The sequence below is a fragment of the Hyaena hyaena genome, unplaced genomic scaffold (genome assembly GCF_003009895.1).
Source record: "Hyaena hyaena isolate Hyena2069 unplaced genomic scaffold, ASM300989v1 scaffold_731, whole genome shotgun sequence".
Taxonomy (NCBI): Eukaryota; Metazoa; Chordata; class Mammalia; order Carnivora; family Hyaenidae; genus Hyaena; species Hyaena hyaena.
This window is the reverse complement of record NW_024081360.1, coordinates 554,239-579,472: the sequence shown is the minus strand read 5'-3', so window position 1 is coordinate 579,472 and position 25,234 is coordinate 554,239. Positions and strand designations below refer to the sequence as shown.

Below are 25,234 nucleotides of genomic sequence, written 5' to 3'. Positions count from 1 at the left end.
GATGGGTGACCATATGTAGGGTGGAAGGTCCCTAATTTAACTTACCTGTGAAAATGCTGGCAGGGCTATGACATTAATTCCTGCATCACTGTTAGATTCTTGAGGTTCTGGTATTTGTAACAAAACTGTTCCAACAGGTTGTGGCAAAATTCCTGTATTAAAGCCATTTACTGGCTCTTTCTTTTTGTCACCATGCAGCTCTCCTTGCTGAACAGCACAAACTTGCTCTACTTGTTCCCGGAGATCAGGTGGCAGTGCTTCTAAAACAGACTGATCGAGCTATAAAATACCGGAGTCTGAAGTTAAAGCATGCTCAGTGGTAGGAATGTTAATGTACCATTCAATTTGAACATCTGAGATAATGAACATGAGGTGCAGAGAAGCAGGCTAGGAAAGGTGACCCCTCAAAGCAGCACATTTTTTGGAATGTCTTTGGCCTTTTGCCATTAGGGCCTCAGTAGTAATGTAAAGTCTGAAGAGACCAGCGTACACCTCCGGGCGGTACCACTGGATCAGGCCAGTCCAAATATACTCAATTTATCTGTACTGCAATAGGGGCAGACCAAGCCATTGTCAAACTCGGATCTCAGACCCCACCACGGGCAGGGACAATGCCTACGGGGTATGTCAAATTTTGGGAATGAGACAATGGAATCCAGGGTCAGAACTTTACCTTTCAGACAGGAGACTATCTGCCCCCAAATACAAGTAACTTCCAGTTCTGACAACAGCAAGTTAGAAAAAAGGGATTCTAGAAACTAACTTTTCTCTGGCCTACATACCAGAATCCTCTGCCCATTGGTACACTTTCATTTAGAAATGAAATCCCATAAGCTGGGTAGGCCAATCTACTTTGCCAGGAACAACTATTTTTGGATAACTTGCCAACAACTGGGACCCAATGCCAGCTGATTACCGCTGTCCCTTTCTCAGCCTCACAGCTTGCATGTCTATTTTCTTCAGCCTCCCACTACACAGTGAAGCAGAGAAATGGACTTTCCCAATATATATTGAAGTGCTATCTTAACCTTCCAAGGAACAAAAGTTCCAACAGTATTCCACATTTACAGCCCATACCAATGGAATTACTAGCTTACGTTAGGAAAATCATTCACTCTGCAGCAAGAACGGCCTGCAAATGCTGCAAGAAAAACAGACATGGGCCCCTACTGATGATCACAAAGCAATACTGCTGAATAGAGTGGAGTCCCTGTGATTACCGCTGCTACAAAGAGGTAAAGTGGGTACTGATGGGCAGTTGTAGAACGGCTTTCATCCATGTTCTACAACTTCCAAGAATCGCAGATCTTTCAAAAGCACCACCTTTCCCCTAACCTGATTGTTTCTCATGTGGAATTCAAAAAAACACCACACCATGAGCCACCCCTGATCTACCCTGATAAGTAGCCTTCTCCCCTTCTTGGCTATGCTGTTAACTAAAAATGTCATCCCTACTTTAAAACTGCTTTTGCACTTACATCATACTCAGAACTATAAAAACATACCTGGGAAGGTGATGGAACCTCTATACTCAGGTTAAGTCTTGATTTTAAACTGATGGGAGAATGCAGACCATTCCATTTCCCTGAAGACTCAGCTTTGCTAGTAACAGGATTGACACCTGATGTCAGATGTGTAGAAAAAGACGGCAAGAAACTGCAGTTTCTAGAGGCAGATGATATTTCCAGATCCATAGCAGCCAGAAATACTGAAAGTATAGAAAATACGTAAAGTGGCTTCTTCATATCATCAGGGACAGGATGATATGGATTACTTTAATCCATTTTAAGTAAAACAAACCTATACTACTGATTTCATTATAATCCAGAATGTCCCTTTGTTTTAAAAAGTCACAGAGCCATGCCAGACAACTGTTGTATTAAATGAGCCTTCCTAAGGATCAAAGCGGCACCAAAGCAAAAACCACAGTGATGACCACTGACCTTCCTTGTGTTCCTCTTCTGCGGATTTCTTTGCTTTCTGAACTTGGAAAAGATCCAGGACAGAGTGTGACCCACCAGAAAGAACTGACGGACGACTGGGGCACGCAGAAGGGTCTGGGTTGGTCGGAACCAACTGATTCACGTGAATCCCAACCTAGAACCAGAGTTGAAAATATGTTTCCAGGAAAACTAAAGAATATGAATCCAACTGAGCACAATTCTCAGCTATTCCTTTTTAAAAAGATGTTCTAGATCTATTTCTATGATAAAAGACTAAATGAAAGTATTCAAACAGCCTTCTACATGATTTATTACAAAAACTATACTAGCTAGCAAGCAGTTATTCACCTCAATCTTGGAGTATCCAATTCTATCCAGATATACTGTAATGTCTTCAAAATCAGAAAAATCAAAAAAAGTATTATAATATATCCTACTGAAGTTCTAATCAACTAAATTGTTTTTAAGATTAAAAAAATATGCTATAGGAGGCAGTCTACTTGCAACCTTCATTTATCATTTTTCTGTTTAAAATGAAGAACTTTTTAAACGAGTGGGCTTGGGGGCGGGATGAGCAGTGCTCTGGGTGCACTGTGCCCCCCACACCACCATAAAGCCTTACTGTAACAGTACTTCAGGGAGTTTTGATCATGTCTGGCTTAGTAATTCTTTAATACTTCCACCAATACCCACACCAATGAAACCTACAAAGGTTCATCCTTAAGAAAATTAAGGTTTTTACATTTTTTATATTCTCTCACCTATCCATCCCAAAGGCATGTTTGTGGGGATAAATTCTCCCTTCTAGAGCATCAACAGACACCGGAATAAATTTTGGATTAAAAGGGACCTTAAAGGTATAAGAATTATTTGCAGTTCCACACTCTTCACAGTCCCATCTACTTCTACGGGAATGAGAAATGGAAGCAGGATAATATATGTAAAATAAGCCCTTGGTTAATAAAAATTCAAGATACAAAATTATTCTAGGCAGAAAACAAAACAGCTTTCAGAACCTATTTGACTCTTTGAAAAATAACAAGATCAGGTCAGATGAGAAAGTCCAAAGGTTTTCAGTTTCTCTTCTCCTGGTATTATATCAAAGGAGCTGAAAATATGCTCATAAACCCACTACCCACTGCCATGACCATTCTCACATCAAGCGTTAAGTGAGAAAAGCATTACAGAAAGTAAGGATTTTAAAATGTTATATACTTACCCCTCTCATATCCGATATATTTAGTTTCATTGTGTGAAACATGTTTAGTGTAGCTTTTCCAATTATCTTTGCACTATCTGTTGCCTGGTCAAGAGTTACGGTCCTGTAAGTGACAGAATTAACTTTAATGGAACAAAAGCTACAGTCCATACATATGCACTTAGTACCTCATGAGTATGGAACAGTTTAAAGAGATGCGGGAAAGTTGTAAAGAAGTTACAAAAAAGTTTAGGTACTAAAGATAATCCTTAAAAATGAACATGAAAGTCCTCCTTCGAGGAAGCCAGTAAAAACAAATCAATTACACTGACAGCCGGTATAACCATACATAACACTGGGACTTTGAGATACAGGTTAATGAAGACCTAGCCAACTAAAAATAAATTGGAAAACATTTTTGAAAAAGATGTATTTTAGTTAATGCATATACAAATACAAATATTATTTTGCATCTAAAGCATGAATATAAATATGAAGTTTTAGATTCCAAGAGAAGTTTTAGGTTCCAAGACTATGTTGAGGTATAAAAGGAAGATAAATTCCCTGTTTCAGTTTTTGACTCTACTTTTATTATGTGTGAAGTAAAGCCAGTACATAATTTCAACATGTGAATTACGTGCATGACCATTTTTTCTCAGAGGCTCTAGAAATCAATGAAGAAATGCATGAACAGCAATGACAAAGGAAACATGGTGGCACCCTAAAACCCAGCAGGACCAGAATAGACAACTTTTAGATGTTTAAGAATTACAGAAAGAATTACAGGAGACTGCATTATTAGGTGCTAAAAACTATTTTCATTATATTATTTTCTTAGTATCATGAGGACATTATGAACATCCATGAAAGGTACCAGTTTTTTAAGGAAAATTATTTCCACTGATTTGTTAATTACATGTATTTCACACAAATAAATACGTAAGAACTTAAAAGATTTTTAGTGGACCGTGGTAGTTTAAACCCATGTTTATAGATTTCCAGACCACCACTAAATTGTCTTGAAATCAGACTTTATTTTCTTATTTAAATGTTTATTTTTGAGAGAGACAGAAACAGAGCGTGAGAGAGAGGGAGACACAGAATATGGAACAGGCTGAGCTGTCAGCACAAAGCCTGATGCAGGACCCGAACTCACGAGCCATGAGATCATGACCTGAGCCGAAGTCGGACACTCAGCTGATGGAGCCACCCAGGTGCCCCTTGAAATGACTTTATTTTATTTATTTATTTTTTTAAATGTTTTATTTTTTTCTAGGAGAGAGAGAGACAGCGTGAGCAGGGGAGGGTCAGAGAGAGAGGGAGTCACAGACTGAAACAGGCTCCAGGCTCTGAGCTGGCAGTCAGCACAGAGCCCGACGCGGGGCTTGAACCCACGAACCGCGAGATCATGACCCAAGCGAAAGTCGGACGCTTAACTGACTAAGCCACCCAGGCGCCCCATGCCTGCTAAGTGCTTAAAGCAAGGCAACTTTAGATAAGCCAATTTATGCTACAGAACCTCAGAAAGTGATGAGAGGTGTCAGCTACCAATGAAAGGGGCAAGAAGGGAAAGAGAATGTGCACATGCACCAGACCGACAGACTGCCCCTCCTCTGTGGGACTTACTACATGCCAATGTCGATGCTGCAAGCTAGGGGACATCATGCACGGCCAAAGGGAGATGGAGGCACCTTGCTCAAAAGCAGCACACTCCTGGGGCACCTAGGTGGCTCAGTCAGTTGAGCTTCCGGCTTCGGCTCAGGTCATGATCTCGCGGTTCGTGGGTTCGAGCCCCACATCAGGCTCTGTGCTGACAACTCAGAGCCTGGAGCTTGCTTCGGATTTTGGGTCTCCCTCTCTCTCTTCCCCTCCCTTGCACATGTTCTGTCTCTCTCGGGTCTCAAAAATAAACTATAAAAAAAATTAAAAAAAAAAAAACCAACAAACCACACTCTTCCCACTGAGACTGCTCTGCCTATGGAGGAACCAGAATGCTGGCTGCCATTTGCACGTGTGTTCACCCACTGTAGGCAGGAGATGGAAGGATTTCATGGGGGGCATGAAGTCAGAGTTGAAGAAAACCTCCAGTATAAAAGCAATCAAAAGAGAAGGAATTGGAGAAACAAATCACAAAGAGGACAGAAGAATATTTTAGAGATAAGATAATAATGCATCTGTGAAATAACAGATGCTATAAATATTTAAATGTCCAAAGAATTTAAAAAAATACTCAGAAATGTAAAATGTTGCTAGAAATAATAAATTAATACTGAGAAAGTACCTGGCACAAGGATAAAGCCCAAATAAAATTTCAGAACCTGAGTAAAAGAGAAAATCCTTTAAGTTCCAGAAAGAACAGATCTGTAAAGAATAGGCAATCAGAAGAACACTGGACTTCTCCAGAGTAATCATGAAAAAAAGAGGACAATGGAATCTTTAAATGAGAAATAATTTCTAACTAGAAGTTACAACCTGTAAGTCAACAAAACTACTGAGCATGAGGTTAGTCCGGTTCAAAATGAATTTACATCAATGAATTCTTTCTCAATAGATATGAGGAAGAGGAGACCAGGGATCTCACACAGATCAGAGAAAGGACACCCCATGACTCCTACTTTGCAGTAGGTCTTAAACTAACCCAGACTGCATTTAGCAGTCTGGATGGCCCCAAGAAAAAAGATCAAACCAGCTGATTAACTGGTGTACTGAAACACACTAAGAGGGAATTTGGGGATAAACTCAATGGCGAATTCACAAAAAATACCAACAAACAAAACAAGATGCTCAGTAACTCCAGGAAAAACAAATTCAACAAAATAGGGAATGAGGTCACACTGGACTATATGATTTTCCACGTACAGCGTGCACATGGTCACAATAACATTAACACTGCCGGGAGCAAAGGAAAGCACACAGGGGAAACAGCAATAGGCAATGGAAGAGAAGTAGTGCAAGGGACTATGTGTGTGCATAAAATTCAAATTAAAAACATATATAGACAATGAATTCCAAGGGGGAAAAAAGTTGTTGCCCAAAGGAAAACTTAAGACAACATTTTTCCTGTGATAATCAAGCCACAGATCTCGACCTACATAAACATGGCTCTTTGACATGCATGACATTTAAAACGTGTCTGCTCTCTTACAGTATTATAACCTATCAGAGTCTGTGAGGCACATGATTGCCATGTAGTTTTTGATCAGGGTCCCTTATAAGAGGTAACAGAATCATGGACTGTGGAGTACCACTGCTTAACTCGGCTCATCAGTACTTCAGCAGGGACTACAGCAGATGCCCACAGCCTGTTTCTGTAAACAGCCAGAGAATAGATCACCTGTGCTTTGAGGTCCCTCTCACATAGTCTTCAATGTTTACAAACTTTCACAGAAGAATCATTCCGGGCTCACAAAGACCACATAAAAACAGACCCAAGGGTGGATATGGCCCTCAGAAACAGTGTGTCAACCCCCAAATTAGAGGAAATATAAGGTCAGTGTTACAATATTTCATAATCCCTCACCTAAAGCCTTCCCCAGGCAGTTATAACACCACCAAAATGTTAAGTTTAAGTTAATTGTTTACAACTGATCTGCATGTTGGTAACATTTATAAAATTATATTTGTTCTGATTCATCATATGTTCTTTTTCATTATCATCTTATCCAAAGTATTTTAAGGGCACAGTAAAAGTACACTTTACTACCAGCTATACACAGCAGGTTTATTCTTTAAACATTAAAAAAATTTTTTCTTATGTTTATTTCTGAGAGAGAGAGCACGCAGGCACATGAGTGGGGTATGTCAGAGAGAGGGAGACACAGAATCTGAAGCAGGCTCCAGGCTCTGAGTTGTCAGCACAGTGCCAGATACAGGGCTTGAACTCACAAACTGTGAGATCATGACCTGAGCATAAGTCGAATGCTTAACTGACTGGGCCACCCAGGCGCCCCCACATAGCAGGTTCTGGGCTATCCTGTGGTCACTAAACAAAGAGTCCTCACCTTGTTAGAGACAAACACTGAAATATCTGTGGAAGAAACGAGACACTATAGGAGATTCACTTCAAAATCACTGGGAGGAGGGGAGGAAGGATAGTTATCAGAGAAGCTGACAGCAACTGTTGGAATCAGGTAATGGGTTCACAACAGTTCTATTATTTCTACTTTTAAATATGTTTAAAATTTTCATATAAAACATTTTAAGTTCAAGACAAAATGGAACAAATACCAACAACAGCAAGCAAATATGTGCTTCCAAAAAAGGCTGAATAGTGTCCTCAACTGGGGCCGGGGAGGCAGGCGGTACAGTATAATTAATCCTAGTTTTTTTAATGTTACAATTACATTTTTGGAGTACCTGGATTCTCCAAAAAGGATTAAATGAAGGCTGACTTTCTTACTAAGATGAGACAGAGTAAGCCCCCAGGTACTGCTGATGCACTAAAACATACAATGCTAGTAAGTAGAAGACATTTAAAAATGCACACATGACAAGAGGACACTCTACTGCCACTTCTCTTTCCAAAGAAAAAGTATTTAGTTTTTGGATGATCCTTTCCATGTATCTTGTTCAAACCAGGTTCTATGTTACATTCCCAGAAAAGGTATTAATAAACTAGAGCTGATTTTCCCACAGAAACCATGTGGAAAAAGATCACTCTATTCCACAGTTAGGGCCTCATAACCAGCTTGTTATAGAAATGACCACTAACACTGTATTTAACTAATACAGCATCTGAAATACAGATACATCACAATGTTGATTAAAATAGGTTAAATACAGGAGTGCCTGGGTGGCTCAAACACCCAACTCTCGGTTTTGGCTCAGCTCATGATCTCATGCTTTGAGTTCCAGCCCTGTGTCAACCTCCGTGCTGACTGTGGAGCCTGCTTGGGATTCTCCCTTTCTCTGCTCCTGCCCGCTCATGCTCGCTGTCTCTCAAAATAACGAGTAAGCATTTTTAAAAATAGGTAAATAAAATAAAGATTACCAACTACATAAAAAAGGTATTTTATAAACATGTTGTTTAAAGTATAATTTCTAATGCCTGTTTTCATGGTGAACAAATGCATGAATGACAAAGCTGGAGCTGCCTGTGAGGGAAGGCGGTCCCTCTTGTGACTTCTGGCAACATCACCATCCATGCAAACATAACTTCCATGGCTGGCATGAACTAATAATCCTTAACTAAACCTTTTTTTTTAAAACAATCCCTTATGTGTGGCTTCCATGGTCCGAAGTCTCAAACCTTTGGTTGATTTGACAGATAAAATTAAAACACAGTGTACCATGTGTTATAAGATGGCATACAAAATCAAGTATTTTCTTTTCTTTCTTAAAATACTTTTTTTTTTTAATAATGTTTTATTTATTTCTGAGAGAGAGAGTGAGTGTGTGAGCAGGGGAAGGTCAGAGAGGGAGGGAGACACAGAATCCTAAAGAGGCTCCAGGCTCTGAGCTAGCTGTCCGCACAGAGGCTGACATGGGGCTCGAACCCACGAACTGTGAGATCATGACTTGAGCTGAAGTCAGACGCTTAACCGACTGAGCCACCCAGGCGCCCGAAAATCAAGTATTTTCATATTATGAAACTTCACGGGAAGTTTCATATTAGTGGCCCTCACATTTAATAAAAGAGGGTTTTAAATGCTTTCTATCAGTTTTCAGAGACTACAGTAATTGTTTCAGGAACAGAAACTACACGTCCCTATATAAAGCAAATGTCTCATTAAAATCATTTTTTGAATCACTGTACTGACCCTCCCCTCCTAGACCCTGTCACCATCCACAACCGTCGCCACAGTGGCAGGTCTTAGCCTTTCCCTGTCCTGTCTGTGCAGTGAAGTCAACAGCCTGAAGACCCTGCCAAAGGTGAGACACAAAGGTTCACGTGACAAGCCGAACTGGAAGGCAGTGATACAGCTGCAATGGCCTTGGGCTGAAGCCAGGCGCTGCAGAGTACCAGACATCCTCAGAGTTCAGAAATCTTTATTCATACCCTTCCTTGGTTTTCTTCATTTTCTATTAATTATATCACCTGCACCAAAATATCAATTATCCAAACTCCTTTAAAGATCAGCTTACCTGGTGATATTATCACAAATTCCATGGCCTCCAAATTTTGCAGTTTCTACAGGGGCTCCAGGCTTTCGTACCATGATTTTGAGCATCAGGCGTTTACCCTTCATGCCAGCAGCCTCAAGTCGTCGCTGAATTTCTTCTGAGAGATTCAGAAGAAAAGCTTCTGCTTCCTTTGGCTATGGAGAGACAAACACAGAAGATCTCCCATATTATTTTCTTAGATACCAAACAATTCTCAAATATTTTCACTTTCAAAACCAAACATTTATACTATTTATATCCTGCTAAGTAAGTATCTATTAAAAACAAACATTCTGCAAGCCACAGAAACAGCAAGAGTGTAAAGTCTTCACGTCAAGCATCAAGAGTCTATGGTCTAGCTGCAAAGAGGGGACTATGTAAAAAGATAGAGTAAATAAATGGAGAAAAGTCGTTAAGAGATCAGTACCTGGGTAAACCTTATTCCATAGTTGATCTCAGCTGAAATAGATTTTCTTTCTTTTTCAGTTCGAACCGGTCTATCATCCAAACCACGGCAGAACCTATAAAGCATCTGACCTGTTTTGGGACCAAATTCTTTTTGGAGTTTTGCCATTGTCATATACTGCAAGTCTCCACAAGTTTTAATTCCCAAAGACATCAGCTTGGATTCCATTGAACGTCCAACTCCTAGAAAAGGAGATACGCATAGTTCTTTAATTCTGCACATAAGCCATTAAAAACAGTTCAGCAATGTTAAAGAACTGTTATTCATCCAAAAAACAACTAGTTTAATTTCTCTTAAAATTTTTAAGTGACATAATTGAAGCATCTCAAAGGTTAAAGAATTTTTTAGTGCAAATGCTAGTAAAGTATTTCTAGAATCTATTTCTCAATCTGAGCTTCACATATAGGTGAACCCTCTCAAATACGTCTAACTAGGTAAGTTCTCAAAAGAATGCCTTCTTTATTACTGAGTAACATTAAGATTTCTATCTTAATCACGGAATCAATTAATGAAGTTACAGACCTGTTTAAACAGGTCTATAGTATGACTTACAGACATGTGAGGGACTAACGAGTGATAGGAATTCTACTACGATTTCAGTGATGGCGAAACCTCATGATACCTTCAGCCTCACTTATTATGAATGTAAACTAAAACGAGAACTTACAATACTGGTCCAAACCTAAAAACATTATTGCTGTCATACTGGACAAAGTGACCCAGGGATGAAGGTTCCTAAACAAACAAAGTGGCGGCAAGGGCAAGACAGATTTCTTTTATCAACAGAGATGATCACCCCAAAAAGGACTCAGCCCTCCTGCATGTGGCACGGTCCCTGTGTCCTCTTCCAAACTCAAGGTTTGAGCCTCACCTGGAGAATGCTGATGAGTTCTGTCGCTCTCAATTTGCCCAAGACCTTAACAAAGGTACACATATCTAGGAGAGATATTTAAGAGTAACCCAGGGAAACTAAAATTCTTATCACAATGGTCTCTGCACCATCAAATCAGTAATTTCCACCTCATCAGTAATGGGGAAAAGACTGTTTCTGGTCTTCTGCAGGAGCTTGGTGGAGAGCTCAGAGTGAAGTCTGGTATGTTCATCACTTGATTCTCATTCTTCCAGTGGCTACTCTCTCAGTGGTCTTCAGCAGAAGGACAACTGGTCTAGTCCAGGCTCTGCCAGGAGAACCTCTCTGAAGCAGTTACCAGGGTTAGGAGGCTGCCAACTCTACAAGAGATCTATGGCTGTGGAGGTGGGAAAAGGTATTCCCTCATGAAGTTAGATGAAAGGTGTTAAGGGTGCTGCCTCCCATCTGTGCCATTTTAAAGTTCAAGTAAGAACAGAGAACAAGAATACCAGAGTCAGCTTTAAAAAGAACGAAATCTGCCAGAGGAATACCATTTACAAAAAGGCGAAACACTAAGTGAAATCTATCTTACTATTTTTCATGATGGGAGGAGAAACCCAAGGGAAGAAACAAATCAGGCACTAGACTGGCCAAAGTCAGACACGACACACTATTCGGGTTCAGGAAAGGTTTTTGTTTCTATTTCTCTCTCCCACTGCTGCCCTACTCTCAAAACATGACCATAATATTTCCCTTAGAGATCTAGAGAACTGCTGATATGCTCTGACTTATAAAATCAGCAAGAGGCAATAATCCTCAATTAATTCTGTGTGTGTGGTGGTAGGGCAGGAGGAAAACCTATTGTTTCTTTATCTTCAATACAGTGGAACAGATTATTAGCTAATAGGTACAAAAGAAAGGCTATCATATTAAATATCACCAAATTAAAAACAATCAACCTAATCTAAGTAAACTGTCCCTCTGGGGAGAAACAAAAGATCCTGTCTGCTGTAAGCTCATCTAATGAAATGGAATGGCCCTGAGGTTGAACAGGAGAGGGAAGCATGTGGGGGCAACAGCCCACCTCTAACCCCTACCATAATAAGTGGGGAGGAAAAATTAATCAGCACCAAAACCCTAAGAGGTTTGCTAGTTTAACTGACTGCATCATGTTTAAGTATTTGTAAGGAAAGGAGGCACCTCTAGGGGACAAAGTAATAGGGTCTTGAGGCTCAAACTGAGTGCAGCCACCTAGAAAGGAAAGTGAAAGAAAATATGCTAGCCTAGAACCAAGCAAGGAGAAAAAAAGAAAAAAAAAAAAAAAAAAGATGCAGAAGCTCCCGGTCTAGCCACTGGGACAAAGATTTAGTATCTGTCCTTGAAGGGGAACTACTATTCCAGATTAAAAATAGCCAGTAAGGTCTCTTCCCCTGGCATTCAGACTTGGCAGTACAATAGTAACACAGAAGAATAAAATTTCAAAGAATAAAGTTTTCATCATCTAAATTAACACTATTCAGCAGAACTTTCTATGATGATTAAAATTTTCTTTATCTGTGCTGTCCAATCCAGTAGGCACTTGCCATGCGTGGTGGCTATTGAGCACTGAAATGGACTAGTGCAGATGAGGAACTGAATTTTATTTGACTGCAATTAAACTTTAAATTTTCCTAACTTCACTTAGTTCCTGTATCAGAACAGCACAGATCTTTATGTACACCCACATGTTCATAGTGTTTCTCTGAGAGCAGCAGAAGAGATGGCAACAGTAGGCCAGGTGCCCAAATCCAGGTGGCACCAGGTCCTTCAATCAAGGTACACACATAAGGTGAAAAGCCTTGCAAAGATCCAAAGAACTTGGAGAAGTGGCTATTGTATTTAAATAACTGTTGTGGACAATCCTTTCTTTAAATAAAAACATTTCACTAGGTAATTTGTTAGTGTAACATATATTCTTTATTCTATAGAGTCTCCTAAAACATAAACTTACCAAAAGTGTGTTTTCTCCTACTTAGGTAGGAAGACAATAACTGTATATACTCTGCTACACAATTGTGTGCAATGTACACATTTAAGGGCACAGAGGGCCAAAAAGAGCTTGCAGAGGACAATGGGGGAGGTGTGTTCATTCATCCCAAGTTTCTTCTGGCTATTGGCCAGAGAGCAGAATCTCCTCACAGCACATTCCACAAGATGTTAATAGGCACTATCTATTCATCTTCAAATATCTTTGGGAAATGACTACTTAACAAAAATAAGTAGGTTACTGCAACAATTCTCAACTTTTACTATGTGTGCCTCCACCAGGGATGCTTCCCACACACATGTGAAGTCTTTTTTGTAAAGCAATAGCCTGTATTCTGTGAAGAACACTTTGGGAAAAGAGGATTATAATGCCGTCTTCAAGACAGGCATAACAATAGCAAAGAGTGACATTTTGCATACCTGAAATGTTCTAAATTTATCTGACTAAGAATTTGGGATATTGGTAAAAGTCTATCGACATATGGAACTCACATGAAGAATTCTGGGTGGATACAACCTGGTTTTGAAGAGAGGAGGCCACAAGGGAAGATGGCTTGACAGAAGAAACCAATCTTGCCACCCCTCACTATATTTTGGACATCCCTTAGGAAATTTGATGCTGTGTATATATGAGATTTCGACCAGGGCATGGAACTTCAGAAACTGCCCTTCAAGAAATAAAATCTTTCTGGCCAGGAAACAAATGAAAGTGAAAGGGAAGATTACCAGGTTCAGGAACTAAAAACTCTATTTCTTGTAAAAACAAACAAAACCAAAAGAAAACAAACAAACAAAAAAACCCCAACCAAACCAACAAAAATGATTCGGTTTAAAGAAGATGGTGATAGTCTGAACTGTGTCTCCTTCTAACACTCAATACCTCAGAATGTAACTATAATTAGAGACAGGGCCTTGAAAGAGATAAGTACAGTAATGAGGTCGTATACAAGTGACTCCTAATCCTTAGGACTGGTGTCCCTGTAAGAAAAGGTTAGGACACAGACGCACAAAGAAAAAAGATCTTGTGACAACACGGAGAAGACAGTCAATCTACAAGCCACGGAAAGAGGCCTCAGAAGAAACCACCCTGCTGACAACTCAATCTTGGACTTCTGGCCCCCAGAATCCTGAGAAAATAAGTTTCCATTACTAAAGCCATGCAGTCTGTAGCATTTTGTTACAGTAGCCTTAGCAAACTAACAGAGATGGCTAACATAAAAACCTTGAATTCCTTTTAAGTAGGCTTCATGCCCAGCATGGAGCCTAACAAAAGGCTTGAACTCACGACCCTGAGATAAGACCTTAGCTGAGATCAAGAGTCCGACACTTAACCAAATGAGCCACCCAATTGCCCTCAGAGACATTTCTTAGAAAGAAGTATCTATCTACTGGGGCACCTGGGTAGCTTAGTTGGTTAAGCATCTGACTCTTGGTTTCAGCTCAGGTCATCCATCATCTTGCGGTTCATGGGTTTGAGCCCCACTTTTGGGCTCTGTGCTGACACTGTGGAGCCTACTTGGGATTCTCTCTCTCCCTCTCGCTCTGCCCTTCCCCCGTGCACATTCTCTTTCTCTCCCTTCCTCAAAATGAAAACTTAAAAAAAAAAAGGTATCTACAATAGCAAGAAAATCTAAGTATTTAATTATTGTGAAATAAACTGTCCTACACATACAAAAAAATTCCATCTATTCCGGGCCTCAAAAGGGCAACTGTTTCTGTTATAATTAACTATATCTGATGATTTCTCTATGGAAAGATTTTTACATGCTAGGTTTGTTAGCCACATAGTAACCACACAAAAATCTAAAATAACTAAACATCCTGACCCTTAGCAGTGAAAGGTGGAGATAGACATTTTATTTCAACCTCTGAGTTACCAAAACATAATACTTCGTCTTTAGGTTTTATTCTTCCTAATAGGATTCATACATTTTCTACTTTTAAAGCAATTTGCTTACTAAACTCAGAAACTTATCACAAGTGCAGCAGTATAATTTTATAAATAGGGGGATCGATTTTCAAAACTTTGTACTTGGCTTAGAAGTACACAATTTCAATTATGATTTATCTAAAGGGCCAAATGTCAATTTAATCATATTTAAAATGACTTCTTAGAATTCCCTGATCTTGTCAGTTGAGAAATATTTAAAGTAAAAGATGTGAGAAACAAGTAAAAGGTAACATGTAGGTCCTGATAAGGATTACTCCCTGCAGAATTTCAAATTCTATTTCTCATGGCACTCAATCATGGATAACAAATAATTAATCAGGTTTTGGAAAAGAGTTATGTTACAAAACTATGAAAAGCACTAATAAATGTTTACAATATATGAAAGTTAAAAAGCACAGATCTGTGTTTACCTGGCAGATTACTAACTAGCTGACCTCTGATAAATTCATCTACTTCTTCTGGTTTTAGGTGGTACTGCCCATCTGGTTTTGCTTTTCTAGTTGCCATTCGAGCAAGAAGAATATTAGAACCTATGAAGTGAAAAAAAAAAAAGGTGTTCAAGAAATATTCATCACAACTATTTTTAAATTTCTTAAAAAAGACATCTACAGACAGGTTACCTATCCAATTTCTTCCAAAAACAATGAAAAATAATTTTCAATTCTGGTCATTTCAAATACAGTACAATATTGGCAGAAATTTGTTAAGTATGAAAGATTATAATTCACATGGTTACTGGATAGAGGCTTCCCTTTGTTCCAAAGTGTCATTTCAACACCTACTACCCTGGTAAAGGAACAGAAAAAACATTCCTAGTCTTATGACTGGAAGTTTACAGGCACTGAAGGCAATGGTCAGAAATTAGATCCTCCCACCAAATGCCTCCAGGCTCAGCAGGGAAATAAAGCCAAAGGAATGCGACTGAATGGAGGGATGGGGGTGGGGGGGGGGGAGGAAGAAGGGAGTTCAAGGAACCCAAAGTTCCCTACATAATCAGAAAATGCGCAGCAGAAATTGAGGGTATGAGCATCTTAAAAACAAAGACAGACAATGACAGTGAGGTCCCAGGTGTGGTGTGGACCTGGAGAAGTAAAGGAGAGCAGAGGAAAAGGCTACCGGGGACAGAGACGGTGTCAGGGGTCTGAGAGGAGGTTGTCAGGTAAACTACTATGTGAATAATAAAATTTCCTAATTTATGAAAGACATCTAAAAAGGACATGCCTTGGTCTAATAGAAGACTTATGTAACAACGACATGTTTTCCTAGGGTAGATATGTAGATATTCATGAAGAGAAAAAGTTCTGTAAAGTCACAACAAAATGATAAAAGTGGTGAATTGTGGAGAGACAAAGGAGGTTTAGGAATGGAAATATCATGTGGGATTTTCATTTTAATTATGTGCTTAAACTTAAAAGAATGTGCTACACTCATATTGTCACACCTGTAAATTAGAAAGAAGTGTAAGTTAAAACAAACAACGAAACCCATGCCAGATTCTGGAATACAGAAAATAAGCCCTAAATGAACGTTGAGAAGGATCTGCAGGCCAAACACGGGAGAAGAAAGGTAGACTAGCTAGCTAGTAACAGGAAGAATGCTATGAATGTATTAATCATGTTTTTAGTTTTCTGTATCTTATGATACCATGTTTTGACATCTTAAAAATCTTGCTGGCTGGGGAGAGGGCTAGCTGGTTCCCAAGGACGGTAAACAGCTCCCCTGGGATCAACACCTCTCCTATGCAAGCCAGGCATTCCCAACCACCTCCTTATCAAGCTCACATATAAAAACAGTTATTTTCCTGCCATAAATCATCCCAGGGCCAAAGTACCAGGCAACTAGACATCTCTGCTTATAGCCCTAAGATAACAGGATTATCCACAGTAACCAGTCCAAAGCTGTTTACTCTGCTCTGTCCAGCTTTTCCCACAGAAACCCCAATATAGGCTCCGACCTAGGATTCCCTCTCACTCCTGCTTCTGCCTCCTGACCAAAACTGGGGGCTTCCCCTGTTTTGTGGCCCTGTGTGGTGTGTCATGCCTTCTCCTCCTCTCAGGAAGTATTAAGAAATAAAAACCTTTCCACAGCACTGGCTGCTCTGGGTCATCACTCAGTTCTCTCCATAAACTAAAAGTCCCAAGGGTACAAATGAGACAGGGAACTTCAGATGAAGGATTTCTGAAGGAGAATGGAAGAGTGGTGGTTGGAAGCAAGTGACAAGCTACCTCCCAAACCTGGGACATACAGAGTACTTGAGAGAATCCAAGTAAAGAGGTATCCTGTCAGGAGCTGTTGAGTATGTTCAGAAAGGAGGAGGTGACTCAGAGAAGTTGAGGTATGACAAAGAGGGCTCCAGAGGGCACAGCTGAGGAAACAAAGCACACAGATTAGATGTAAAACAGACAAAGAGGGGGGAGAGATGGGGCAATCACTGAGGGCACTGGCTGAGAAGGGTGACTTCTGGAATTGAGAGTGAAGACAGGACTGGTGGAGCACTCTAGGACACTGAAGTTCAGGAAGTAACTGGATTACAAGATTCAGTAACACTTAACTCCAAATCCACCCCTCATACCCCATCATACTGCTTTAAATAAGGCTTCAGTTCACTTAAAAAAGAGTATGTTTATGGAAGCACCCAGGTGGCTCAGTCGGTTAAGTGTCAGACTTAGGGCTCAGGGCATGATCTAAGTTCATGGGTTAGAGCCCCACGTCAGGTTCTGGGCTGACAGCTCAGAGCCTGGGGTCTGCTTCGGATTCTGTGTCTCCCTCTCATTCTGCCTTTCCCCCACTTGTGGTCTGTTCGCTCTCTCTCAAAATTAAATAAACATTAAAAAATATTTTTTAAAGAGTATATTTACAAATATTGAATTCAATTCCCCCCATTTTTGAAAAACTAAGATACTCCAACTTGTTTATCCAAAAGGTATCATTATCAATCATTGACTTGCATTTCCAACCCTTTTATCTCACGTATTACACAAATATGAGTGATGCTAAGACCAGTTTTAGAAGTCAGAGGCCTATGTGGTATGGTAAGAAAAAAAACTAAAAAAAAAATCACTCCTAAAAATTAAATGATAGTCAATGATCACAAAGCAATACTTCGAGTAAAATGAATTGTATGAGTTAAGTTGGATACTAACCAATTCCAACAGAGGCAGCACATTTAGTCTGGTCTTTGATTTCCATGCGGACAGCATTTGCAAATTCATCAGGAGTAAGTCTGGTCTCTGCAAGGATCTCAGTGATGTCAACTAGTGCTTCATCACAACTCACAGCTTCGATGTTATGTGTGTAGCTATCAACAATAGAGCAAAGGCAGTGAACCACAGCTGCAGCCTTGCCATCTAGGAGACACTTAATGTTGCAAAGTCTAGCCTTCCAATGGCATCTTTCTTCACATTTCCTTATAAGACTTAAAATACTGAAAAGTATTACCATTTTAGTTAAACTGGCCCAAGTGCCATTAGTCACCTTTTAACTGTAAAATTAATTAATTAGTATTTTCTCGTTTTCCATATTAACTACCAAAATTACAATAAAATTATCATTCTAGTTTCTCTATACTGAAAAGCTCTATACTGTAAAGCTCTGAACAGCTGAAAATTAGTGGGTGAATCAGAAATGCCACAACATTTGATCTAAAACATTTTCAAGCATGGTTTACCAGAATCCCAAACAGACAGAAAATTTACACAAATTAAGTAAGTAATTGATGATTTCCTAAACAAAAATACCACAATTAAAGACCTTTCAGTGTAGCAGACCTAGGATACAGTATATAAAGGCCAATCAACCCGAATACCTGTCTTTAAAGACAGTGATGACATTCCTTGAATGTGGAAATACTGTGGGTTTTGGTTATCATCTATGACACAAAGGCCTTTAATCAGCTAGAGAAGCGGAAGAGGAAGAGCAGAGTTGTTGTGTGGTTCCAAAGCTAATTAAATATGTGGACCACAAATGGAAGGCAACCAAGGTCAAAAATGCGTCTTCAATAATCTACATGGTAATGTATACTATGCGTCATCTCACCTACATCTTATTGCAGGTTAATGAATATCTGTATTCATTTAAGAAAGGAGTGTTATATTTACACCTAAATAAAGGTAAGAGCAGAAAGGTGCACCTGATATGAGGAACTTTGCTTCAGAGTGAAAGCTAATCTGAGGCACAGAGTATGAAGCCGAGGCAGGATTTCCAAAGAGTGGTAGGAGAATAACACTGTGAATTTTTTTTCCCCAAAGCAAAGCCACACGTCACTGACAACATCTTCATGAACTAAAATGATCTCAGGACTAGAGATCCCTAGTCCTGTCATGGCTCTCTCTCAAATCCTCCTGATATGAGATTTAGGCTGATAGTTGCTTGAATGCCTTGATACTCAGAACACAGTTGTACCGCTGACCAGCTCAGTCGTTCATTCTCAGCCCTTATCTGGATGCTTCTATTGACCTCAGCTCTGGAACAGGATTTATAAAGCACACTTTCCACTTGGTAACACCAGCACTCCCACATGTGGGATCTTAAGGACAGCTGTGATTATAAATGGCTTATCATTCAGCACACAGACCTACATACTAGTACCAGATGACATCATCTGTTCCTTTTATCTTCTTTCTCTCTTGATCAGAGAATTCCTCTCTGTAGGACCAGCATCATCAACAGCTGTTTGTATTTAATAGATAATAAATAGATATTCAAAATGATGCATAAGAAAGGAGAGGAAGAGGTGAAGACAGGTGCAAGAAGTATCTCTTAGAACATTAATATACTCCAAAGGTCGACAGACCTTGGCCTACTGTCCAGATAGTTTTGGTAAATCAATATTTAATGGAATACAACCACACCTATTCACTAATACTTCTGTCTGTGGCTGCTTCCATAGATGAACAGCTGGAACACAGACCTTATCTAGCCCTTTATAGAAAAAAATATGCTGACTCCTGCTTCAGAGCATCCATGGTCTGCCATATGTTTTAAATTTTGGGTTTTGAATATTAAATATTCCTACACTATAAATAAAAATTAACTCCCTTTTCTTAAGCCAACTAATCAACCACCCTGAAACTACACTAAAAGCTAACTTAAAAACTAACTTTTGGCAGATCTCATGATTTTAGAAGATAAATGGTTTTAGAGTCTCTACTTGTTAACCCATTTATCTAATTATAAACAAAACTATAACTTAAGTGTAATAAATGAAAATAACCAGGTTAAAAAATGCCAACCTTTCATCTGTACGGGTTCCATGGGAAGAAAATGAGAGCCACTGAACTAAAGTTATGCAGGAAGAGGGCCTGTTCACACCTCCATCAGAAAGAACCTAAACAGTTTGAGCAGTGCAAGCATGTCCCTTAAGACTGACTACTGATTATTGGAATTGCTGAGGAAAGGGACACCAAAAGAGGTTAAGAGTCTAGCAAATATGACCCTGCCCATCCTACAGAAAGCTGGACTCTCTTCATTATTAGATATAAGAAGAAAAGCACAGACATGAAAGTAACTGTGGAATATGCTGTACCTTGCCAGTGTTTCATACATTGTTCGTGCAACTTCCTTATATGCATGAAAATCATATGGAACAGCTTGAAGATTAGGACAAAGTTGTTTAGCTTGCCCAAAAAACATTCCATTCTTAATGCCAACTTGTCTAGAGAAAGAATACAACACGATGAATGTTATACTAGGAATAACTTTCAAATGCAAAATCAAATATCAAATGTTGACAGTATGTCCCCATGCCAGTAATATATACTTTTCGTTTAACTCAATTTTCGTTAGGTATAAACAAGCATTAAAAAAACATCAAGTCTGTTCCCCCCCAAAGGAAAAATGCACAATTTTCTGATTAGTGTAAATGACGTGTAGATGTGCCAAAAAGGTTATTAAAAGACCAGGTTTGGCTCTTGTCTGTATCTGAAGATTTCTCCTAAGACTCAGACCTCTGGCCCCTTTGCAGAGATGCCAGCATGCCATATGCTGGTGATATCACAACCACCACAGAGCAGGAATGTGCTGTCAAAAAGAGGTTTTCTTCCCCTAACACATGGCACGATTTGGCCAGGGTTCATCCCCCAAAGACAAAGAATATAAACGAAAGAACTACACAAAACAGTGCTATGTGACAAACAGACAAAATGTACTCATCCTATTACCACCCAATTCCCAATTGACCAATTCCATGCTCCTGAAGTGGCTCCACAGTGGTTGAGATGCCAACAGCATTGTATATGGTAGGACATCACTCTGGGCAGGAGCCAGGGTTCCAGAACTTTGAGGGACCTAATTGAAAATGGTAAATTTTAAATCTTTTGCGTGTCTCAATGCCCCACATTACCTTTGGTATTTGGAGCATTCAGCACAAAACTATAATTATGGAATTATATATAATTAGTAAAATTCCATTTTACCACTACATCTGTAATGAAATCAAGAAAAGATACTAAAATAAGAACACAAGCAAAATAATAAGCACTGTTTCACCAGATTACAAAATAGTTATTCTATACATTCATTCAATAAATATTTACTACGTGGTTACTCAGTATGGTAGTGTGCCCTATTTTGGGAAACGATATACAAATACTAAGCTTCATTTACTCAGAAATCTCTGGCATCCTCCCCATCTCACACCACCACTGAGAGCCAAGAAGGAAAAGAATCCTCCAAGTTACTCAGAGGTAAATGCAAAATCGTATGCATTTCTGATGAACACAAAAACAGTATTAAGTTATCTGACTTCAAAGTTCCCAGCAGCCGAGAAATATCTTATAGGAAGGAAAAATGACAGTAAAAGAAATGCTGACTGACGAACAGCATGGCAAAGAAAATTTTTTCACTCATTCAACAAAAATTTATGTCTGAGGTATTTTGCAAGGTGGTAGGTAAAGACGGTGAACCAAACAGATCCCATGATGTTCACAAGGATTACCCTACACTAACCCAGCAAAGGATAAATTATAGTCAATGGACCTTGTTTAGTAAAGCAGGGAAGTTTATACATGTATATAATATATATATATACATAATAGTTTTGAAGTCTATATACAAATACATACAGTTTAAGACATTTTCAATAATGCTACATGTATAGGTTCAGCATGCAAAGGCTAAGCTTACAAACTAAAGGTAATTACCTATACTATACTGAAAGAATGTGTTACCTATACTGTATTCTTATATTTACAATAATTGCATTTTCCTATTTTTTCACTTACTCAAACATTTTCAGGGATGTATTACTTATTAGCAAAACATAAGACATCTATTTATGTCCTTGTGCACATATACATCTTGGAGAGAAATGTTTAGGAGCCACTAAACACTAAGGAAGTTACAAACAAAAAAGGAAAACCTAAGAGGGTTCCCATTAACTAAGAGAAGGAAGCAAAATACTCTTGAGCTGGTAGTTGGGAAAGTGGATTTGTTTCATATAAAATAAATGAGTAAAGGCAAATACAAACCTCCTAAAGTGACCCTTCACTACAGTAGCTTATCTCTTCCTGTCACCTAGATCCCACAGAGGATAAACTACCAGTACTTCATCAATGTGTGCTGCAGGGATAGTTTATTTGCAGGCTTACACTGCGCATGTATGTCACTGCCCATTCAATATGCCAATAAGTAGCCATATCACTAAATAAGAACAGTAAAGCACCTTTACAAAAGTGCATGAAAACAGAGCCTTAAAAATGATTGATCTTAAAAGAAATATGTGATTCTATCATTTTCTATTCATCTACATATCTACCTTCTCAAGTATAAAGCTTGCTCTTTCTTTAAAAAAAAAAAAAGCTTGCTCTTTCTGAGAAGTATGAGTAAAACTACTAACAGTAATGCATATTCTAGCCTTTGTATATACATCCTACCTTTGCATGATTTCTACCATCCCATGTGCATATACCATCCTTTACTGACCCCATTATTAGGCTGTGTCTATTGAAAATTCACCAATGGATAAAACTGGGATGACCATCCCTACAATCCAGTCCCTACTCCGATCCCAGAAACATTTCTCTGGTGCAAATGTGAACATATTTTTAATAAATCTTCTCACCTAAGGAAAATATAATTATTGGATAAGAAAAGGGTATCCAAGAATTGTTTTCTAAAGACTCATTATCAACAGCTTTCTACAAAAGGAAAATCACAATTAAGAGATAAAACCCCACTGCTGTGGGTTTTTCCCCCCAACTTATACTCAAATTCATTTTCATCACTTGTGTATCTCCTTAAAACAACTGCCACCTTGCTGGCCTGCTGCATAGTATTTGGACCATATTATTGTCACACCAATTATTCTGTAATACATCCAGCTTGATAATCACTATCTTTGATGCAGTATAACTGCAACATCCAAACACTAAAAGAAGCCTAGAGCTTCTAGAGCTGTGGCTACTTGAGTTCAAGGCCATCAGGAACAGGAAACACTTTTATTCCTGAGGCAGTCTAGCGATCTCCTGCCTGCACTCAGCTTGGCACTGCTGAATGTAAAGAGACACCCTTCAGAGGTAGTACAGAGGGGGTGGGGCTTTCATTTCACCCCTGAGCAGAACTCAAACACTGAGAAAGTATTCCTGAGCTTGACTATGCCCTCCATATGTGAACACAACTGTCCAGCCACCAGAAGAAGCACAAGACATCATTCAATAACTTTGTGGGGGAAAAAGGCTGGCCTTACCTAGCACAACATAGAATCAGCTCTAAAGTGCCTGAGTTAATAAAAATATAATAATCCAGAAGGCATTTATATCTGACTTATCATTTTTATTAAAGTAAGTTTTCAACTCTTGGGTTACATGATCAACTAACAATGAAAAAGGTTAAAATGTATTTCTGTCAATAAGAAAGGCAAAGTCAGTCTAGGAGTAAAAGATTCTCATGTCATAACTGGGAAGTACTTTAAAATATTTTATAATTATGTATGTTTGATTATAAAGTTTTCCTAAATACCTTTTTTATAAAATAATTGGCAATATTTTAAACTATTTCAGTTAGATGATGTTGAAATGTTAGACTTGCTTGAACAATCCTAAGCTTTAATTAGGACTGAAAAAATATATATCATTATGCTATACACCTGAAACTAATATAATGTTACATGTCAGTTCTGTATCAATAAAAAAGAGAAGTATGAATGACAAACCCATAAGTAAAAAAGACTGAAAAATATAACTGATGTAGAACTCTTGTTTTTATTTATTACATTTAATTATTTAATTAAGTAAATAATTTAATTTATTAAAGTATTTATTAGTAAATACTTTAACACTTGCCAACAATGTGTGAATGTTGTAAGGGTAAAAAGTGTCAGTTATCAGCAAAGAAAAAAGTAGAGGCTGCTCTTTCAAATTAATCAATTCATTATTACTCCTAGTTTTAAACGATTTTTTTTTTAAGTGTGAGGAACACATATATATATGTATGTTTCTTCTTGTACTGAAACATACCATTGTTACGAGAGTTTAAGATTACTATAAGATCAAGACCAAAACACAAAGTTGATACTATTAAGTTGACAAAAGACTGCAGTTTTAAGTAAGGAGATTATTGGGCATGCCAATATGTAATTATTTACTTATAATTTAAGAGATGATCAAGTTTTAACAAAGAATTTAAAGATATATTTAAATTTATATTTAAAAAAATGTAATTCCTATTTTTAAAAATGTAAAGAAAATACTGTGTATTAGGAGTTTTAACTTGCAGGGGATTCTTCTCAGCTATAAAAAGGAGTGATCAGGGGCGCCTGGGTGGCTCAGTTGGTTGGGCATCTGACTTCAGCTCAGGTCATGATCTCACAGTTCGAGGGTTCGAGCCTGTATCAGGCTCTGTGCTGATAGCTAGCTCAGAGCCTGGAGCCTGCTTCAGATTCTGTATCTCCTTCTCTCTCTGACCCTCCTCTGCTCATGTTGTCTCTCTCTCTCTCAGAAATAAATAAAAAACATTAAAAAAAAAAAAAGGAGTGATCAGACTATATATTAAAAAATATCTAATTCTTTAATTCCATGCTTCAAAAGACAATCGTCTGGAAGTGACAATGTTCAATTTCTTTTGGTTTCCACTGTAGGACCTACTGATTCATCAGGAAAGTAAGGTATTTATTTAAAGTTATCTAGCATTTGTAAAAGGAAAAAAGAAACTGAAGGGATTAAGCCTTGAAATATTTCTTCCCGTAACATGTGAGTAATACAGGCCTGACTGGCACTGTATCTGAATCCACTTCAAGAGTCTGTAAAAATGATTAACTGTCTGTAAGTGTTACAACATACTTAATTTCCACATACCTGGCTTCGTAACTACAAGAGGCAATTTCAGCCTTTGACAAAACAGAATCAATTCCATTTGCTTGTGCAGCATCTTGGTTCTCCCACATTGATGAATCTGGTATCTCTGCTTTAAAAATAATAAAATTTAATGATTATACATTGGAAACTCATTTTCCTTAACTTTCATTCAAGAAATGTATTTTCCATTCCTTTCATATACAAATGCTTAATAAAATCCAAATATAGTTATATCCGTTGGTACTGGTCTCCTTACTTAATAAAAGAAAACTTATAGCTCTAAAATGGTTTGCTTCCATTATTGTATACTTCGCCAGTGGTCAGACAAAAATATATACTAAATTCACAGTGTTCATTTCAGTAAAGATTTTTTTTTAGTTTTTTTTTATACAACATAACAAAAGATAAAT

The 25,234-nt window shown here is 38.5% G+C and overlaps 1 protein-coding gene across 6 annotated transcripts in view; it reads right to left on the bottom strand.

Moving 5' to 3' along the window:
- REV1 (REV1 DNA directed polymerase) overlaps positions 1-25,234 on the bottom strand; it is a 94,729-nt gene that overhangs the window by 3,677 nt on the left and 65,818 nt on the right. For 3 of the 6 annotated variants that reach the window (XM_039217983.1, XM_039217985.1, XM_039217987.1), the window contains 10 exons: positions 24,825-24,933; positions 20,060-20,188; positions 17,679-17,833; positions 14,946-15,065; positions 9,671-9,891; positions 9,226-9,398; positions 3,163-3,265; positions 1,944-2,097; positions 1,506-1,708; positions 46-279 (listed from right to left, as the gene is read on the bottom strand). In XM_039217983.1, coding sequence (XP_039073914.1) covers positions 46-279; positions 1,506-1,708; positions 1,944-2,097; positions 3,163-3,265; positions 9,226-9,398; positions 9,671-9,891; positions 14,946-15,065; positions 17,679-17,833; positions 20,060-20,188; positions 24,825-24,933 — 1,601 coding nt within the window. Of the gene's footprint in view, positions 1-45; positions 280-1,505; positions 1,709-1,943; positions 2,098-3,162; positions 3,266-9,225; positions 9,399-9,670; positions 9,892-14,945; positions 15,066-17,678; positions 17,834-20,059; positions 20,189-20,693; positions 20,782-24,824; positions 24,934-25,234 lie in introns of those variants that run through there. The other 3 variants (XM_039217984.1, XM_039217986.1, XM_039217988.1) reach the window with 2 other exon arrangements.